This window comes from Dasypus novemcinctus, chromosome 4, assembly GCF_030445035.2.
Source record: "Dasypus novemcinctus isolate mDasNov1 chromosome 4, mDasNov1.1.hap2, whole genome shotgun sequence".
Classification (NCBI taxonomy): Eukaryota; Metazoa; Chordata; class Mammalia; order Cingulata; family Dasypodidae; genus Dasypus; species Dasypus novemcinctus.
The window spans coordinates 161641364-161657994 of record NC_080676.1 but is presented as its reverse complement, the minus strand read 5'-3'; the positions used below and the strand labels follow the sequence as shown (position 1 = coordinate 161657994).

The window sequence follows — 16631 nt, the reverse complement described above, 5'->3', positions numbered from 1 at the left end:
AGCTTGATGGTTTGTTTTAGTATTGTCTCTGGCTGCATTCATGCTTCAGTGGCAGAGGGGAATAGTTTCAATAGAAGCTGTATGGCCTGCAAAGCCAAAAATATCTGGCCATTTATAGAAAATGGCTGCCAATCTGAAACTATTAAATATTTTGATCCATGAGCATGCTATAACTTCATTTATGTAGTTCTTCTTTAATTGTTCTCAATAACTTTCAAAGTCTTTGATGAGTGGGTCTTGCATATATTTTGTCACAGTTATCCCTGATTATGCCATGTTTTGATCCAAATGTATTGTCTTGTTATTACAAATTAGTTACAGATTTTTAATTTATATAAAGTGGGACAAAAATTCCTTTCCCTTTAATATGAGTAATCTGGATTCAAATTGAGTAAACATGTTAACAAATATTAAAAAGTACCTGTGGCATGGATGTGGCTCAAGCGGTTGAGCTTCTGCCTCCCACATGGGAGTTCCTGGGTTCGGGTCCTGGTGCCTCCTGAAAAACCAAAAAACAAACAACAAGCAAACAAACAAAAAGAACAACTCAGGGAAACCAGTGTGGCTCAGTGGTTGAGTCCTGGCTTCCCACATACACAGACCCCGGTTTCAATCCCCAACTTGGGTACCTAAAAAAAAAACCTTAAAAAAATAGAACATAACTGTTGGTCTCATAAGTACAACACTAGGAAATTATTTTCACCATTTCACAACTCTTGGTGCATTATTAATATACAACACCAATTTATGAATGTTAGCATTATGTAGGTTTCAAATGAGGAAGAAATCTTTACAAATCTTCCATATGAATGAACTTTTAACAGCTCTGTTATATGGGCTGTAATAGAATCAATACTGAAGTATACAACAGTTCTTAGAAATTTTGACAGTAATTAGCTCATAACCTCTATTTTATTGATCCAAAGAAATGTTAACTCCATCTGCTGTTGACAGATAATTTATTAGAAATAAATTTTTAGATAACAGAACACTTCATAGCTTGAGCCTGAACTTCCCCCAAGGAGAAGCTGAGCATCATTTGTGGAATGAGCAGACACAGACACCAGGGAAAGAGGAAGCTGGACAGGCTGGGCTGGGTGAAGTGGTGGTGGGTGCAAAAAGAGCTTCACTCCACACAGCAACTCATGTGCTGCCACCTCCATTCCTCGCCACAAGCTCACTTATCTACGTTGCTAATCACGTCATCTGCAAATAGAGTTATAGTCTTCCTTTCTAACTTGTGTGCATTTCATATAATTTCACATTTCATTGCTCTTGCTAGAATCTCCCAAACAATGTTGAATAAACAGGGTAAAAGCAGGCTTCCTTGTCTTAGATGGAAAATAACCCAGTCTTTCATAATTAAGTATAATGTTAGCTTTGGGCTTTATCACATTATTGATTGTTTCTAGTTTACTGAGAGTTTTTGTGGGTTTTTTTTTTAATCATTAATGTGCATTGAATCCTGTAAAATGCATCTTTTTTTTTTTTTGTTTGTTTTTTTTAAAGATGTATTTATTTATTTAATTCCCCCCCTCCCCTGGTTGTCTGTTCTTGGTGTCTATTTGCTGCGTCTTGTTTCTTTGTCAGCTTCTGTTGTCGTCAGTGGCACGGGAAGTGTGGGCGGCGCCATTCCTGGACAGGCTGCTCTTTCTTTTCACGCTGGGCGGCTCTCCTCACGGGCGCACTCCTTGCGCGTGGGGCTCCCCCACGCGGGGGACACCCTTTGCGTGGCACAGCACTCCTTGCGCGCATCAGCACTGCGCATGGCCAGCTCCACACGGGTCAAGGAGGCCCGGGGTTTGAACCGCGGACCTCCCATATGGTAGACGGACGCCCTAACCACTGGGCCAAAGTCCGTTTCCCTCATCTTTGTTTTTTATTTTCATATCTACTGATGTGATCTTTTTTTTTCTTGGTCCATTGAAATGGTGAATTTCATTGACTAATTTTTGGACATTAAACCAACCTTTCATTCCTGGAATAAACTACACCTGTTCATGATGTGCTATCCTTATATGTTGATTGATATGATTTAGCAATGTTTGGTTGAGGATTTTCATGTCTATGTTCATTAGAGATACTGTTCTTTAGTTCTCTTTTCTTGTAGGGTCTTTTGTCTGGTTTTTATATTAGAATGATGCTGGCCTCATAAAACCAGAGGTAAAGTGTTCCCTTGTATTTTCTGAAGGAGTTTGTGTAGTATTCTGTCTACCTTAAATTTTTTATAGAATTCACTAATGAAAATACTGGAATTTGAGTGTTTTTTTATGTTAAGCGTTTTTAAAATTTAAATTCCATATAAGAGAGTCCTATTTTATTTGTCTTTAATGATCACTGATAGTGTGTTTTCAATAAATATATTTGTTTTATCCAAGTTAACAAATTTATTGCTACAAAGTTGTTCCTATTATTTCCCTATTTTTTGATAGGGGCTGTAGTGGTGTAGTGATGCCTCTATATTAATACAGGTTTGTTGTTGTTGTTGTTGTTTTGTTTTGTTTTGTAATTTATGTATTTTCTCTCTGATGAGTCCAGCTAGAGATTTTTCTATTATATTGTTCTCTTCAAATGACCAGTTCTTGGCTTTATTAATTTTCTCTGTCGGTTCCATTGATTTCTGTTTATCTCTTTATTATGTCCTTTATTCTCCTTACTTTAGGTGGTATTTGCTTCTTAAGGTGGCTGTTTAGATCATTGATTTCTGATACTTTTTTTTTTTGTTTTCTAATACAAGCATTTAATGCCATAAATTTCCTTCTGAGTATTGCTTTAATTTTATCCCACAAATTCTATAGATGTTTGATTTTTCCTTCAGCTCAAAATATTTTATTCTAACTTTTCTTGTGATATCTTCTTTGACCCATGAGGTACCTCAAAATGTGTTGTTTTATTTTTCAACTATTTGTGTTTTTCCAGATATATTTCTGTTATTGATTTAAATTTTAATTCTGTCATGGTAATAGAATGTAGTTTGTTTTATAAAATTTTATTGAAATACATATTATGGCACAGAATATTGGTGCATTTTCTATGTGCACTTGACACTAATATGTATTCTACTTTTGTTAGGAGGAATATTATATAAATATCAATTAAATGAAATTAATTGATAGTATTATTAAATTCTTCTATTCTCAAATATTTCTTCTGCCCCTTTTTTTTCCTCTTCCCCTTCTGAGGCTATCATTAGTCATATGTTGTTATACTATTTGATAATGTCCCAGAACTCTATACAATCTGTTTTGTATATTTCACTCTTTTGCTCTTGTTTCACTTTGAACAATTTATACTGACCTATCTTCAAGTGTGCCAACTCTTTCTTCTGCCATGTGTACTCTGCTAATGAGTCTGTTTAGTGAATTCTTCTATATATAGTATTTATTGTATGTACCATTTTAATTTTTTATTTGTCTCTTTTTGGTAACTCTATTCTCTGCTGAAATCACCCATCTGTTCATGCATGCTATTCATCTTTTCCACTAGATACTTTAACATATTGATTATAGTTATTGTAAAGTCCCTATCTGAAAGTTCTAACATCACTTGGTGTGGTTCCATTGGTTGTTTCTTCTCGTGTCCTTTTCTCTTGCTTTTTTGTGTCTAATATTATTTATTGAATTCTAGTCATTGTATGTAAAAGAAGAGTAGAAATGGAGGTAAGTTATATTTATTCCCTGAGATAGACATACCTCTTTTATTGTCAGGTCAATAATACTGGAGATTTAATCAATCCAGACTACAGTTGAGCTGGATAGGGTCTTGTTGCTATAGTTACCTTCAGTAATTACTGGCTTGAAATTTCAGGGTTTAATTCTACCTGGTATTTAGTGGGAGACCAGTAGACTGAAGAGTATTTTTCAGTATCCCCAATCCACCCACATGTCTACACTATAGGGAGTACCTCTCCCTGCATTATTCCCCATGCTATAACTATAGAGTACTATCCTTGTTGTGTGGTAAAAATCTCATGTTGGGGTAGATGGGATTTCTCAGGTCTCTTGCTCCATCCTCAGTCCTCATCAGACCTGTGTTTGACATGATGGCTGGGATTTTCTTAGCATGCAGACAACCTCAGCCTCCTACTGGGTCCAGGGTCCAGTGTGCAGGGAGGTTTCCTGTCCCTCAGCCCCATTGCAACTGAACCCTTCTTTATCTTGGTGAGGTCTCTCCAAGAATCAGTTCAGGGACAGGGAAGAAGAGTTTTTCTGTCCCTCTCCCAGCAGGAATCAATCTTGCTTGGTATTGGGGCAGGGACCAGAGTGAAATTGTTTCCTGCCCCACTTCAGCAACAGAACACTTTTGCTTCAAATCAGGGCAGGGTCTGGGTCATAGAGAGGTTATGCCTTTCCCCTACTATACACACCTCATACTCAGCAGGATTTGGAGTGCAGGGAGGCTGCCCCAGTTATACCATACCACCCCTAAACCTTGGCAGACTCTTCTCACCTGCATCACTGAAAAGGGATCCTTCAGATCTGCTGCATTACCTCCACACCTTCTCATGGGCCCCTAGTAGAAACTCATGGAAAAGACCTGGAGGAAGGCATTCTCTTCCCTTAAGAATTTTCTTTTCTTAGTTTTATTCTTTACTTCTCACCAGCTTTTATGCTAGTACCTCTTCCTCTCTTCCTTTGCCAGCAGTGAATTTGTTTGTGTGTCCCATCTTTCTTTGCTGAGGCATCTAACACTGCAATTCAGTTCACTTAGGTGCCCTACAACCTCAACTTTCTGATTTATTTCAAAATGTGTGATTTTGTAAATTAGCAGTTTTTTTCATTGTTTGAATGGTTGCAACATTTCTTGTGTAGCTTTCTGTGTCAATAACAGAAGTGGAACTCTATTATTTTGTTTAATTTAAGTTGTCAAATGTCCCCTCTAGCAGTTCTATTCTGATAGAAACCACCTGTTTTAGGAATTCTGCTTGTTCTTCTTATTCAGTGAGAGAGGTCCCCTTGGGTACAGCTTCCTTTGACTCTTTGGTGGGGCTCAGGTTCAACTGCTGAGATACCGGAAGCAGGGAATAGGACAGGAAGGCACATCTGTGGTCTGGGCCACTCTGAGCTGGAGGAGTACTAATAGGCTGAAACAAAAACCAACCCTGTGTGGTGGCAGCAGGAGAAAGTGCCCAACCTCTGGTGTCCTTGGATACAAAATTTGGAGTTTCCTGTTTGAGGTGCAGGGTGATCCGGCCCACATTTTCATCTCCCATGCAGATTTAGGGCACAGTAGGAACAATAGCTCCTCCATGGAACATACCGTTGGCCCACAGTTTGAGCTTTCTCCAGGAAGGTCAAATTGGTCTTCACCCCAGCATGCTCCATCCTGGTCCCCAGATACTAGGGCCAGAGATCAGAGAAGCCTTGGCTGTCTCTCTCTTTCTGGATCCTTGAAGAGATTATCAAGACCCTAATTAAATCCTTCTAGCCCCACCCATTACCCCTTCAGAAGAGAAGCAGCAGCTTAAGTGTATACAAGCCACCATCTTCCCAGAAATCTCCTTGGACCTTCCTAAAACAATTGTTTTTTGGTTGTTTTGTTTTGATATTTTCATATGGGTCCACCATGTGCAGCACATCACAGTTCTGATCACAGCTTATCACATTTATGCCATTATCTCCTTGAATATAAGCTTGCTGAAGAGACTGGGGTTTTAATTCTGTGGTTAGTGCCCAGTGCGGTGAACCAACTTACTTGTGTAAATACCAGCCAGTGATATTAATAGTGATTGTGTGTCTAGGCTGGACATGACCACACTTGGAAGAGAAATCTGCATTACTGGTGGTTTCTTTGAAGCCTTAGTTGTGTGCAGTGAATAAGGTCTTCAAACTTCATGTCCCTAGGACACTTTCTGTTTACAGTAATATTAAGTCCCTGGGAACATAAATGGTTTCTATAGTGCCATGAGAGGTATCTGTTTCTGTGGTTGTTCTACTGTGATTTCTTTCAATAATTTATCAGCTACTTAACACTCATCAATTTTGGCTTTTTATCCAGAAACTGTCTGCACGCTTTCTTATTCTCTATCTCAGAGTTGAAAATACTGTCATAGTACATAAATATGTTTCTGTCTGAACAAGAATTTTAATGTTGGAAGAAAAAAAAAACCACATTTAACGTAGTTCATGACTGTCCCATATGATATATGTCAATTGTTCATCTCTTCTCTTTATTAGTTGGGTGAGCTTGAGCCTCATTGTCTTCACATATTTATTCATGTTCACTTCATTGTTCTTTTTTCATTCTTTTTCAGGTGCTGGGGTTCCCCAGTTCCAACCAATCGCCTTGAATGGCCGAATCCAGGTCCTCAGCAACGGGTCTCTGCTGATCAAGCACGTTGTGGAAGAAGATAGCGGCTACTACCTCTGCAAGGTCAGCAACGATGTGGGCGCAGACGTCAGCAAGTCCATGTACCTCACGGTTAAAAGTAAGGAAGAAGAATGTTTCATTTTACCTAACTAGGTATTTTTTGGCTTAGCTATTCAGTGTCTCCCTATATGCCAGTTTAAAAAAAAAAACTCTTGGTTTGCATCAGCCATCATTTGAAGTTTTGCTGTCCTAGAAACAAAATCGGGAAGAATGGTAAAAATCCAACTGATAGTCAACACCATGTCTGTGGTCCCTCATGCCTGCCTCAGTCTCTCTTTGTTTGATTCCCATGGCCATTGGTGCAGGCTCTGACCAGCCTAGCAGAAGTGGATCTCTCTGACTTTAACACCCACTAACTATCAGATGAAATTCATTTTGGAGAAACCCAACACAAGGTCCCAAATGTATTCTTTCCAGGTGGTCTACTTTCATACATTCTCTCATTTGCCAGCTGACTTGTCCATAGATTTCCTTTTGAAGGTCATTGTGAAATCAAGCAATTGGAAAACTCATTACCAAAAAAAAAAACAAGAAAGAAACCTGTAGCACTATGCATACAGGCCCATGATGCTGAACCAGGTTATAGGAAAGAGCACCTTTGAATGGAATTCTTTCCAGATGGTGCTGACTGAACCACCAAGGAAAGGGTGTAGGAGAGCTGTTTATCAGCAAATGGTTGTTCATCTACTTTGCAATGAGTGACTTATGTATTTCTCCATTTATATAAATTTCTATTTTATAAACTGTGATTTCTTCTTGACTATAAGACTTGCTCAGGCTTCCTTTTTTATTTTAATTCTACTATTCATAGCTTAGAAAGTATCATGCTAATATCTTTTAAGGTATCTGCATTTGAAAATGAATCTCATTGTTGGGTGTGTGTAAGGAAGGTGATATTTTATGGTTAGCCACACGAAGACTAGTATCCCTCCTAATTTGCTTAAATGTATTCACTTTAGTCCATTACTTCCAACACAACAATGAGAATATCAAAATACCTATTTGTTAAACTTTTCTATCATGGAACAATGATAGTTCTGAAATGGGATCATTTTGAAATATGTTTTGTACATATAAAATATATTTTTACTCCTAAATTCTTATGCCCTAGAGCAATTTATTTTCAAGAATCTTAAGACAAATTTGATATTTCCTAAATCCAAAACCAAAATAGTAAATTTAAAAATTATAAATTGATGAAATAGGAAATCCAAAAGCTAAGGACCAGTATTGACCAATGTTGGTCCATTTTTCCACGAAGAAGAGAATATATTTTGCAGTAGTTATATTTCAAATTCATCAAAAATTCATGTATTCCACAAATATATACTGAAGACTAAATTAGAATTTTCCAGAGGAACAGAACTGACAGGGCATATATATATATTATATATGTTTGTTTATGTATGTGTATGTGTGTGTGTATGTATATGTTATTGTTAAGAGATTTATTATAGGAATTGGATTATGCAACTGTGGGGATTGGCAAGTCCAAATTCCAGAGGGCAGGCTGCAAGTTAGAACCTCTGATGAAGGTGAAGTTGAATTCACCATGAGAAGCTGGCTCTCTGAAATAGAGGCAGGACTCTTCTAACTTCTGAAATCCTCAATTCTTATCACCTCCAACTGATTGGATGAGGAGACTTCCCTCGTGGCTGAGGGCAATCTCTTTTTTGATTGTAGATGCAATCAGCCAAAGAAGCATCCACTGACTGCAGATGCAAATCCATCTACAAAACACCCTCACCTTAACAATCAGGCCAGTGCTTGCTGGACCAAACATCTGGACACAGTAACCTGTGTCCCTTTGACACCTGAAATAATCATCTCAAGGATCTACTATGTACAAGGTTCAATGAATGATGGAAAATGCGATCAGCTGTAGATCTCATCCTCATGAACACACCATTGGCCCACACTTTGAGCTTTCTCCAGGAAGTTTATGTTTTGGAAGGGGAAATAACAAGGAAGAAGATAGAAACTCCTACTTATAGTCAAGGTGAAAATTAACATGTGCCTGTCAGAGGAGGATACACTGTCAGCTTGAGAGGATTAAGGAAACCTTTATGGAAAAACGCTTTAAGAATGGGTGGAATTTTAAAATGTGAAATTGAAGATTTTTTTCCCCTTCTCTTCTTGCCATACCTTTATGCCAGGTGCTGGTAGAGGGGTGGGGTTACTAAAGTATGGCCTGGCTCCTGCCCTCCACCAGCCCCCTCCGTCATGGGGCAGTAAGGTATGCGTGTTCCAAATCCAGGCAAACAGAATGTGCAAGTGTTAGAGCACAGAGCAGCAAAGGGGAAAAAGACCAAGGCGCAGCTTCCATTTCGATTTGCTTTTAGTATCAACGACTATGTAATGAAAAGCTCTGGCATTTGAGTTTATGCCTAAAGGAAGCAGGTGTTTCAAAAGATAAGAGTTGTTGAGGCTAGAGAGGGGGGATTTCCAGGGGGAGGGAAAAGTGAGAGCGGAAAAAGGAAATCAAAAGAGGTAACTGTGTGTTTGAATGGTGTATCTTAGAAGGGATTACAGAGTGAAATATAAAATTAAGATATTTTAAGAGAAATGATTCTTAGAGTTGGCCAAATTTTAGATTATCACGAGCCGTGCAAACTTGGGAGACAGAGTTGCATTTAAAGCACAGCTAATTGTAGCTGTCCTTGGTAAGCTATGGGTGGTTTTAAAAATGATTTCGCCTTCAACCTTCAGGTGACCCCAGCTCTTTAAAATTATCATGTTTAAATTCTGAAAGGTTAAAAGTGGTGATTTAAGAAGAAGCACCAGGTCAGTAGTGAATGTATCTGTTGCTTAGGAAATTTCTAATACTGATACCATTAAAAAAAGTCTAACCAACATGGGGTGACATTTCCTTTTCCTTTGTGTATTTCTTTCAGCAGACAGTAAGTGGGTAAAACTGATAGGCTGAGGCTGCTCACATAGCAGGCAGTGGAAAATCTACCACTAAATGTATAGCTTTTCTGCTAATAAAACAAGGAATACACACAAGATCAGCGGAAGCAGGGGTGTGCTGATTCCAGGCGGCCACGGGCAGTCAGCCGCCCTGCCTCGCTGCTGCAGTGGCTGCTGCTGAACTTCCCATTAGCACCTGACCAATCAGATTTTACGTCCCTGCAAGGGGTAATAGGATTATACCTGGCTCTGCAGCCGGGAAGGCTGGATGCTCCTTGTCGTCAAATATTAACCAGGCTTATATCAAGCACTCTTTTTCTTACTGTTTTATTGCCACAAAAAATAGAGGGGGGAATGCATTAGAACACACTCACGTTCACATACACACATGCACACACAGCACGCACTCCAAACCCAAACGCCTTCCAGGTTGTCGCATTAGCAGAAAGGACAGTCATCTCATTACTCTTCCTTTTAATCTTTTAATTTGGCCCTGACGAGCATGACCACCCGCAATCATATGCACACACCCATGCACCCCCATGCACCCACACCTACGCACATGCACACACTACACCTATCACGCAAACACAGAAAAGCCATTACAGGGGAAGGAGCCTCACTCTTCAGCCTGCCACTGGGGAAAACTCTGGGAAGAGTCAGTAAGACAAGGGCAGAGACTCCTCACGTGTTCCCCCAAAGGGTTAATTAAATCTTTACACATTAAACAATTTATTATTGAAATGTATTACATAAAAACAGTAACCAGTCTACTTTGCGATGGTAACCACTAATTTTATGACCTTCAAGTGATAACCCTTGTTGGGGAGAAACAAAAGGAATTTGATATTTCCACTCCAAAGTTAGGGAATTCCATCGAGGACTCTGTGAGATGGGCATGGACATAAAGAAGGACAAACCCACATGATGTAAGCAATACAGGAAAATCCATGATGTGGTGAAAAAAACTCTTAATTGCACCCAAGAGCCTTGAGTTCTGCCACTTCCTAAATTATGTGACTGTAGAAAAATTGCTTTACTCCTCTGAGCCTGAAAAATAGGAATAATTATCCTACCTTACAGGGTTTTCATGAAGATTAAACAGGATAATTATGTGAAAATATGTTACAAAATATAAACACTCTATATATGTATACTAGTCATAAAAGTAGTAAGACTTCTATATGATAGTGAGAAAGGAAAAATGTTTTCTAACAGAGCTGGACACAGGAGCATTTCCCACAAACTCTTCTGGAAAAGAAGATACAAAAGGTCAGAGGACATAAAGGAGGAAGAGAGAACATGCCTGCTAGATACATGCACAGATTTTTCTCATCAACCTTGCAGTGCTAATCCATAGATTATCACTGCAGTGATGCATTTGGAAATTCTGGGGATTAGTGCCTTCTTCCAAACCCCAGTTAAGGATAATCAACAAGGTATTTGAGGATTTCAAACAGAAAAAAATTCTGGTAGAAAGGAACTTGTATTGACTTAAGTAATACACTCATTTCTGTAAGTCAGAAGAGTGGGCTTCAAATATTTCTAAATTTAATAGGACAGAATTTTCTGGTTGCTCAGGCAATGTCAAGAAATTAGGCAATTTCTCAAATAAGGGTTCTGAACTCCAAGGATGGTAGGCGCTAGGTTTTTTATATCATTCATACATGAACACACATAAACAATATCTAGTAAAATTTGTGAATTTACAAAACAAGTTTGCATATCATCATACAAAGCTCCCATGTATTTCCCCACCAACAACACCTTACATTGTGGTGAAACATTTGTTACAAACTGAAAGAGCATTGTCAAAATATTATTACTGGGGAACAGATGTAGCTCAAGTGGTTCCTATGTATTAGGCCCTGGGTTCAATCCCCAGTACCTCCTGGAAAGAAAACAAAAACAAACAAATGGAAAAAACCAACTCTCATTGCAGAATGAATGTAACACAGTGGCTGAGCATGTGCTTCCCATGTACGTGGTCCTGGATCAAAACTCTGGTACCTTCTTCTATACACACGTACACACACACACTGCCCATAGCACATATCATACATTTGTATATTTTTCCGTAATCCACACAATTATTAACAATACCCTGTTCAGGGGGAAACGTTCTCATATTTTGTCCTGTTATCCGTAGTCCTTCATCCACCACTGGCTTCCCTGTGCTATACAGATGCATGTTTTCTCAATCCATTGAAGGTGTACACTCAGTAGCTCTCATTTTCATCACAGAGTTGTGCTGTCATCACCTCAGTCAATTTTTTAAAAATTTATTGAAGTATATCACTCATACATAGACATACATAAACAATAATTACATAGTAATAGTTGTGAACTTACAAAACAAACATATATAACATCATACAGGACTCTCTCTACCAACAATACCTTGCATTATTGTTAAACCTTTTTAACTAATGATTAAAGAGCATTGTTAAAATACTACGACTAACCAAAGTATTTTCCTCCAACCCCCTTATTATTATTATCTTTATATCATTTATATATGAACATACATACACAATAAGTGTATAGTAAAAGTTGTGAACTTACAAAGCAAACATGCATAACATAGTAAAGGGGTCCCATATGTCAACCCTCCACCAACTTCTTGCATTGTCGTGAGACATTTGTTACAAATTATGAAAGAACATTGTCAAAATCTTACTACTAATCATAGTCCTTATCTTACATTTGATGTGTTTTCCCCCAAACCCACCCTATTATTATTTTTCAAATATATTTTTTTATGACAGAAGTTGTAAACTTATTAAACAATCATGCACATGTGCAAATTCCCAAACAGCACCCCTCTATCAACACACCACACTGTGGTAGAACATTTGTTACAGGTAAGATATATTCTGATTGTTACCATGTCCATGGTGTACATTTTTTGGCACACATTTTTCAAACTGCCCCAATACCAACACGGTACATCTTTGGCATAGATGCAAGAATATTATATTATTACTGCTAACCACAGTCCACAGGTCACGTCAGTTGTATTTTTCCTATGCATCTTCACATTCCCACCACCCTGCAGTAGTGATGTACATTTGCTCTAGCTCACAAAGGATGCTCTTGCATCTGTACCATCAACCACAATTCTCATCCACCTCTTGGTTTACTGTGCTATTCAGTTCCTAGACTATTCTCTAGCATTCTGTCAATTGGCATTTACATACCTACACTACCATTTTCAGCCACATCCCCATTTATAAAATAGCTGTTAATCACTATTTGTTACCATCCAGTCTATATATTTCCACACTTTTACAGTAAATCTAATTAAAACTTCTAGATATATTAAACATTAGTAGTTCACCTCAGCCCTCCTATCTCCTTTAAGAATCCACCACCTACCACCAGGTCTTGAAGATATTTTCCTACAATTTCTTCTAGAAGCTTTATTTTTCTTGCTTTTATTTTTAGGTTTTTGATACATTTCAAGTTAATTTTTGGATAAGGTGTAAGATAGGGATCCTCTTTCCTTTTTTCAGCTATGGATATCCAGTTCTTTCAGCACCATTTGTTGAGTGGACTGTTCTGCTCAAGCTGTGTGGGTTTGACAAGCTAGTCAAAAATCACTTGACCATACATGTAACGGTCTGTTTCTAAACCATCAATTTTGTTTCATTGGTCCATGTGTCTGTCTTTATGCCAGTACCATGCTGTTTTTACCACTATAAATTGTTTTTTTCACTATAGCTAGGTAATATAATTTAAAGTCTGGAGATGAGGGTTTTCTTTTCCTTTTTATGATGTTTCTGGCTATTCAGGACCACTTACCCTTCCAAATAAATTTGATAATCGTGTTTTCAATATTTTTTTAAATGCTAGTGGAATTTTTATCAGGATTGCATTAAATCTGTATATCAATTTGAGTAGAACTGTTATCTTTATGATATTTAGTCTTCCAATCCGTGAGCATGGAACATTCTTCCAGTTATTTAGGCCTTTTTAAATTTCTTTTAACATTGAGTTGCAGTTTTCTAAATACAAGTGCTTTACATCATTGTTAAATTTATTCCTATTTGAGTTTTATCTGTCATATTTTATTTTCACCACTCTTTTGCCATTTTAAGTTACTTTTTTTTTATATAGTCTTCATTTCTAGACTCTCTTCCAGGCCTCTCTCTCCTGTCTTTCTTTTCAGACTCTAGCACACCCTTTAGTATTTCCTGAAAATCTGGTCTCTTGCTTAGAAATTCTCTCAGTTTCTGTTTATCTGTGAATATTCTAAACTCGTCCTCATTTTTGAAAGACAGTCTTGCTGGATATAAGATTCTTGGCTGAAAGTATCTCTCTTGAAGTATCTTAAAAATATCATACCACTGTCTTCTTGCCTGCATGGTTTCTGGTGAGAAATTAACAATCTTATTGAGTATCCTTACATGTTATGCATCGCTTTTCTCTTGATCTTATTCTCAGAATTCTCTTTGTCTTTTGCATTTAACATTCTGATTAGTATGTGTCTTCGAGTTGATGTATTTGAATTTTTTCAGATGGGCATACTTTGTGCTTCTTGGACATGGATATCTATGTGCCTCAATAAGGTTGGGAAATTTTCTATCATTATTTCTTCAAATATTCCTCCTGCCCCTTTTCCTTTCTCTTCTCCTTCTGGGACACCCATGATATGTATGTTTGTATGCCTTTTGCTGTCATTTAGTTCCCTGAGACCTTGTTCAATTTTTTCCATTCTTGTCTTCATACATTCTTTTGTATTTTCACTTTCAGAGGCCATTTCTCTAAGCTCACCAATCCATTCTTCTACCTCCTCAAATCAGCTATTATATGATTCTAGTGGTTTTTTTTAAAATTTCATTTATTGCATCTTTCTTCCCACAAGATCTGCTATTTTTCTATGTATACTTTCAAATTCTTCTTTGTGCTCATCAGATGTCTTCTTAATATCCTTTATCTCTTTAGCCATCTCATTGAATTTATTAAGGAGATTTGTTTGAGCAGCTATGATTAGTTGTCTTAACTCCTTTATGTCATCTGAAGGCTTATCTTGTTCCTTTAACTGGGCCATATCTTCCTGTTTCTTGTTGTGGATTGTAATTTTTTTTTTTCGGTTTCTTGCATCTGGCTTACTAGACTACTTATTATGGATACTGTTTCTATCTTTATTTTAGGGCTTCCTGCCCTTTCTCTCTTGCTCGTTGTACACTAGGTGCCAAGGATGTAGTTGGTGCTATAAGCTGTGGACGCTCAAGCTGCCCTCATTATCCCAGGGACTGATGAAGTTTCTCCCAATTTTCTCCTTTGCCAAGGGTAGGGACAGGGTCACAGCTGTGTGGAATGATCCAAGTCATACAGGCCTAGACGGTAGTTGCCCAGAGAAACTGATGAAGCTTCCTGCCCATTTCTCTCATGCCTGGGGTGGGGATGGAGCTGCAAGTGTGTGCAACAATCTATGCAGTGCAGGTCCAAGATGACCGCAGTTGTCCCAGTAGACTTCCAGTTACTCAGTCTGTGCCATCCAAAGGTACCTGCAGTTACCTAGAAAGGCTGGTGCAGGGCCTGCTAGCCTCCTCCCTGCCAGAAGTGGGCTGAAGCCTAGTCTAGGGCTGCAGGCTGATCTGGGTGAAAGAAACCAGTTTCTACCATCACTGTGATTTTCGGTCAGCTGGGCTTCCCCTCAGGCTGGGGGCAGAGTCAAAATCATGACCACCAGCCTCTTTCTGACATGGCCAGATTCACACCCTAGCTGTTCCTAGGGTTATACCTTAGCCATCCAAGTCTACTAATCAGTAGCCAAAATCAGTAGTCAACGGTCTCCTCCTCCCCTGTTTTTGGGAAATGAAGCTTCCAATTCCAGCCACAGAAAAGCTCCTGGGGTTTCTTGCACTGCCATAGTAGGATCATCATCAGCCTCTGTGGCTTGCCTGATAATTTCCCAGAAAGGCTGGCACAGGTCCCCCACTTTCCTCCCTGCTGGAGGTGGGGTTGGGGCCTAGGCTAGAGCTGCAGTCTGACCTGGATGGAAAGAAGCTGGTCCCACCAGTACTGTGATTTTCAGTCCACCCTGCTTTTCCTTGTGTCAGGCACAGAGTTAAGATGGTGGCTGCTGGCCTCTTTCAGACTTGGATAGGCTCAAACTGTAGCTGTTCTTAGGATTATACTTTAGCCCACTGAATTTATTCATCCATAGCTGAAATTCGTGCCCAACCGTCTCTTCCTCCCCTGTTTTAGGGAAGTGGAGCTTTCAATTCCAGCCCCAGAACAGCTCCCAAGGAGGCTTGTGCCTCCAGTGGGGGATGGGCACCAGCTTCTGGGCATGGAGCACTCTACTCATGAATCTTCTTTGCAGGTGGGCAGTCTTCTTCTTCCATTCCTTCAAGGATATTACAGGATGCTCTTCTGTTCTGGAGCCCCCAAACAGGTGCATCAACTAACTCCAGATAGCTCTGGGTGATTACTAACTGCTCTGTAGCAGGAACTGACTCTAGGAGCTCCTTAATCCACTTCCATCTTGCTATTTCTTCCCACCTCAGTCAATTTTTTAGAATGTTTTCATTACTCCAAAAGGAAAAATCCCAGACCCACTTGTACACTGCTGTTGTTGTCCCTTAGTATTGAAAAAATATCTTCTTGCCATTGCTGCACAATGTAAGAATATTACTGTTAACTAGAGTCCATAAATTACATTCATTGTAATTTTCCCATGTATCACCATATTCTTAGCACTTTGTAAAAGAAGAGCATTCTTATATTTATACTATTAACTATAATCTTGATCCACCACCAAAATCACTATGTTATACATTCCTTAGCTTATTCTCTGGTTTCCTTTCAATTGACTTTTCCTTCTATATACTACCCCTTTCAGCCACAATCAAATTTATAAACCAGCCGTGGCAGTTATACCCATTAAAATGTGTTACTCTCAACTCTATTCATTTCCACACTTTTACAGTTAATCTTATTCATAATTCTACATGTATTAAGCATCATCTCCCATTCTCAACCAACCTTCTGTTTCCTAGTAACTTATACTCTAGTGCTTAACTCTGTGAGTTTACTCATAGTATTTAGTTCATATTAGTGAGTCATATAATATTTGTTCTTTTGTGTCTGGCTTATTTCACTCAACATAATATCCTCTATGTTTCTCTATGTAGTCATATGCATCCTAATTTCATTTCTTCTTACAGCTGAATAATATTCCATTGTGTGTATATATATTTTGTTTATCCATTCATTGGTTGATGGACACTTGGGCAGGTTCTACATAATAACAAAATATTGCTGCTCTGAATATTGGTGTTAAAATGTCAGTTCTCATCCTTGCTTTCAGTTCTTCTGAATATATTCCTAGTAATGGAATT

The 16631-nt window shown here is 38.5% G+C and overlaps 1 protein-coding gene across 2 annotated transcripts in view; it reads left to right on the top strand.

Moving 5' to 3' along the window:
- The window catches only part of DSCAM (DS cell adhesion molecule), a 791503-nt gene that overhangs the window by 568188 nt on the left and 206684 nt on the right, over positions 1–16631 (top strand). For both annotated transcript variants that reach the window (XM_071214978.1, XM_071214979.1), the window contains exon 11: positions 6254–6427. In XM_071214978.1, the coding sequence (XP_071071079.1) occupies positions 6254–6427 (174 nt within the window). The remainder of the gene's footprint in view (positions 1–6253; positions 6428–16631) is intronic.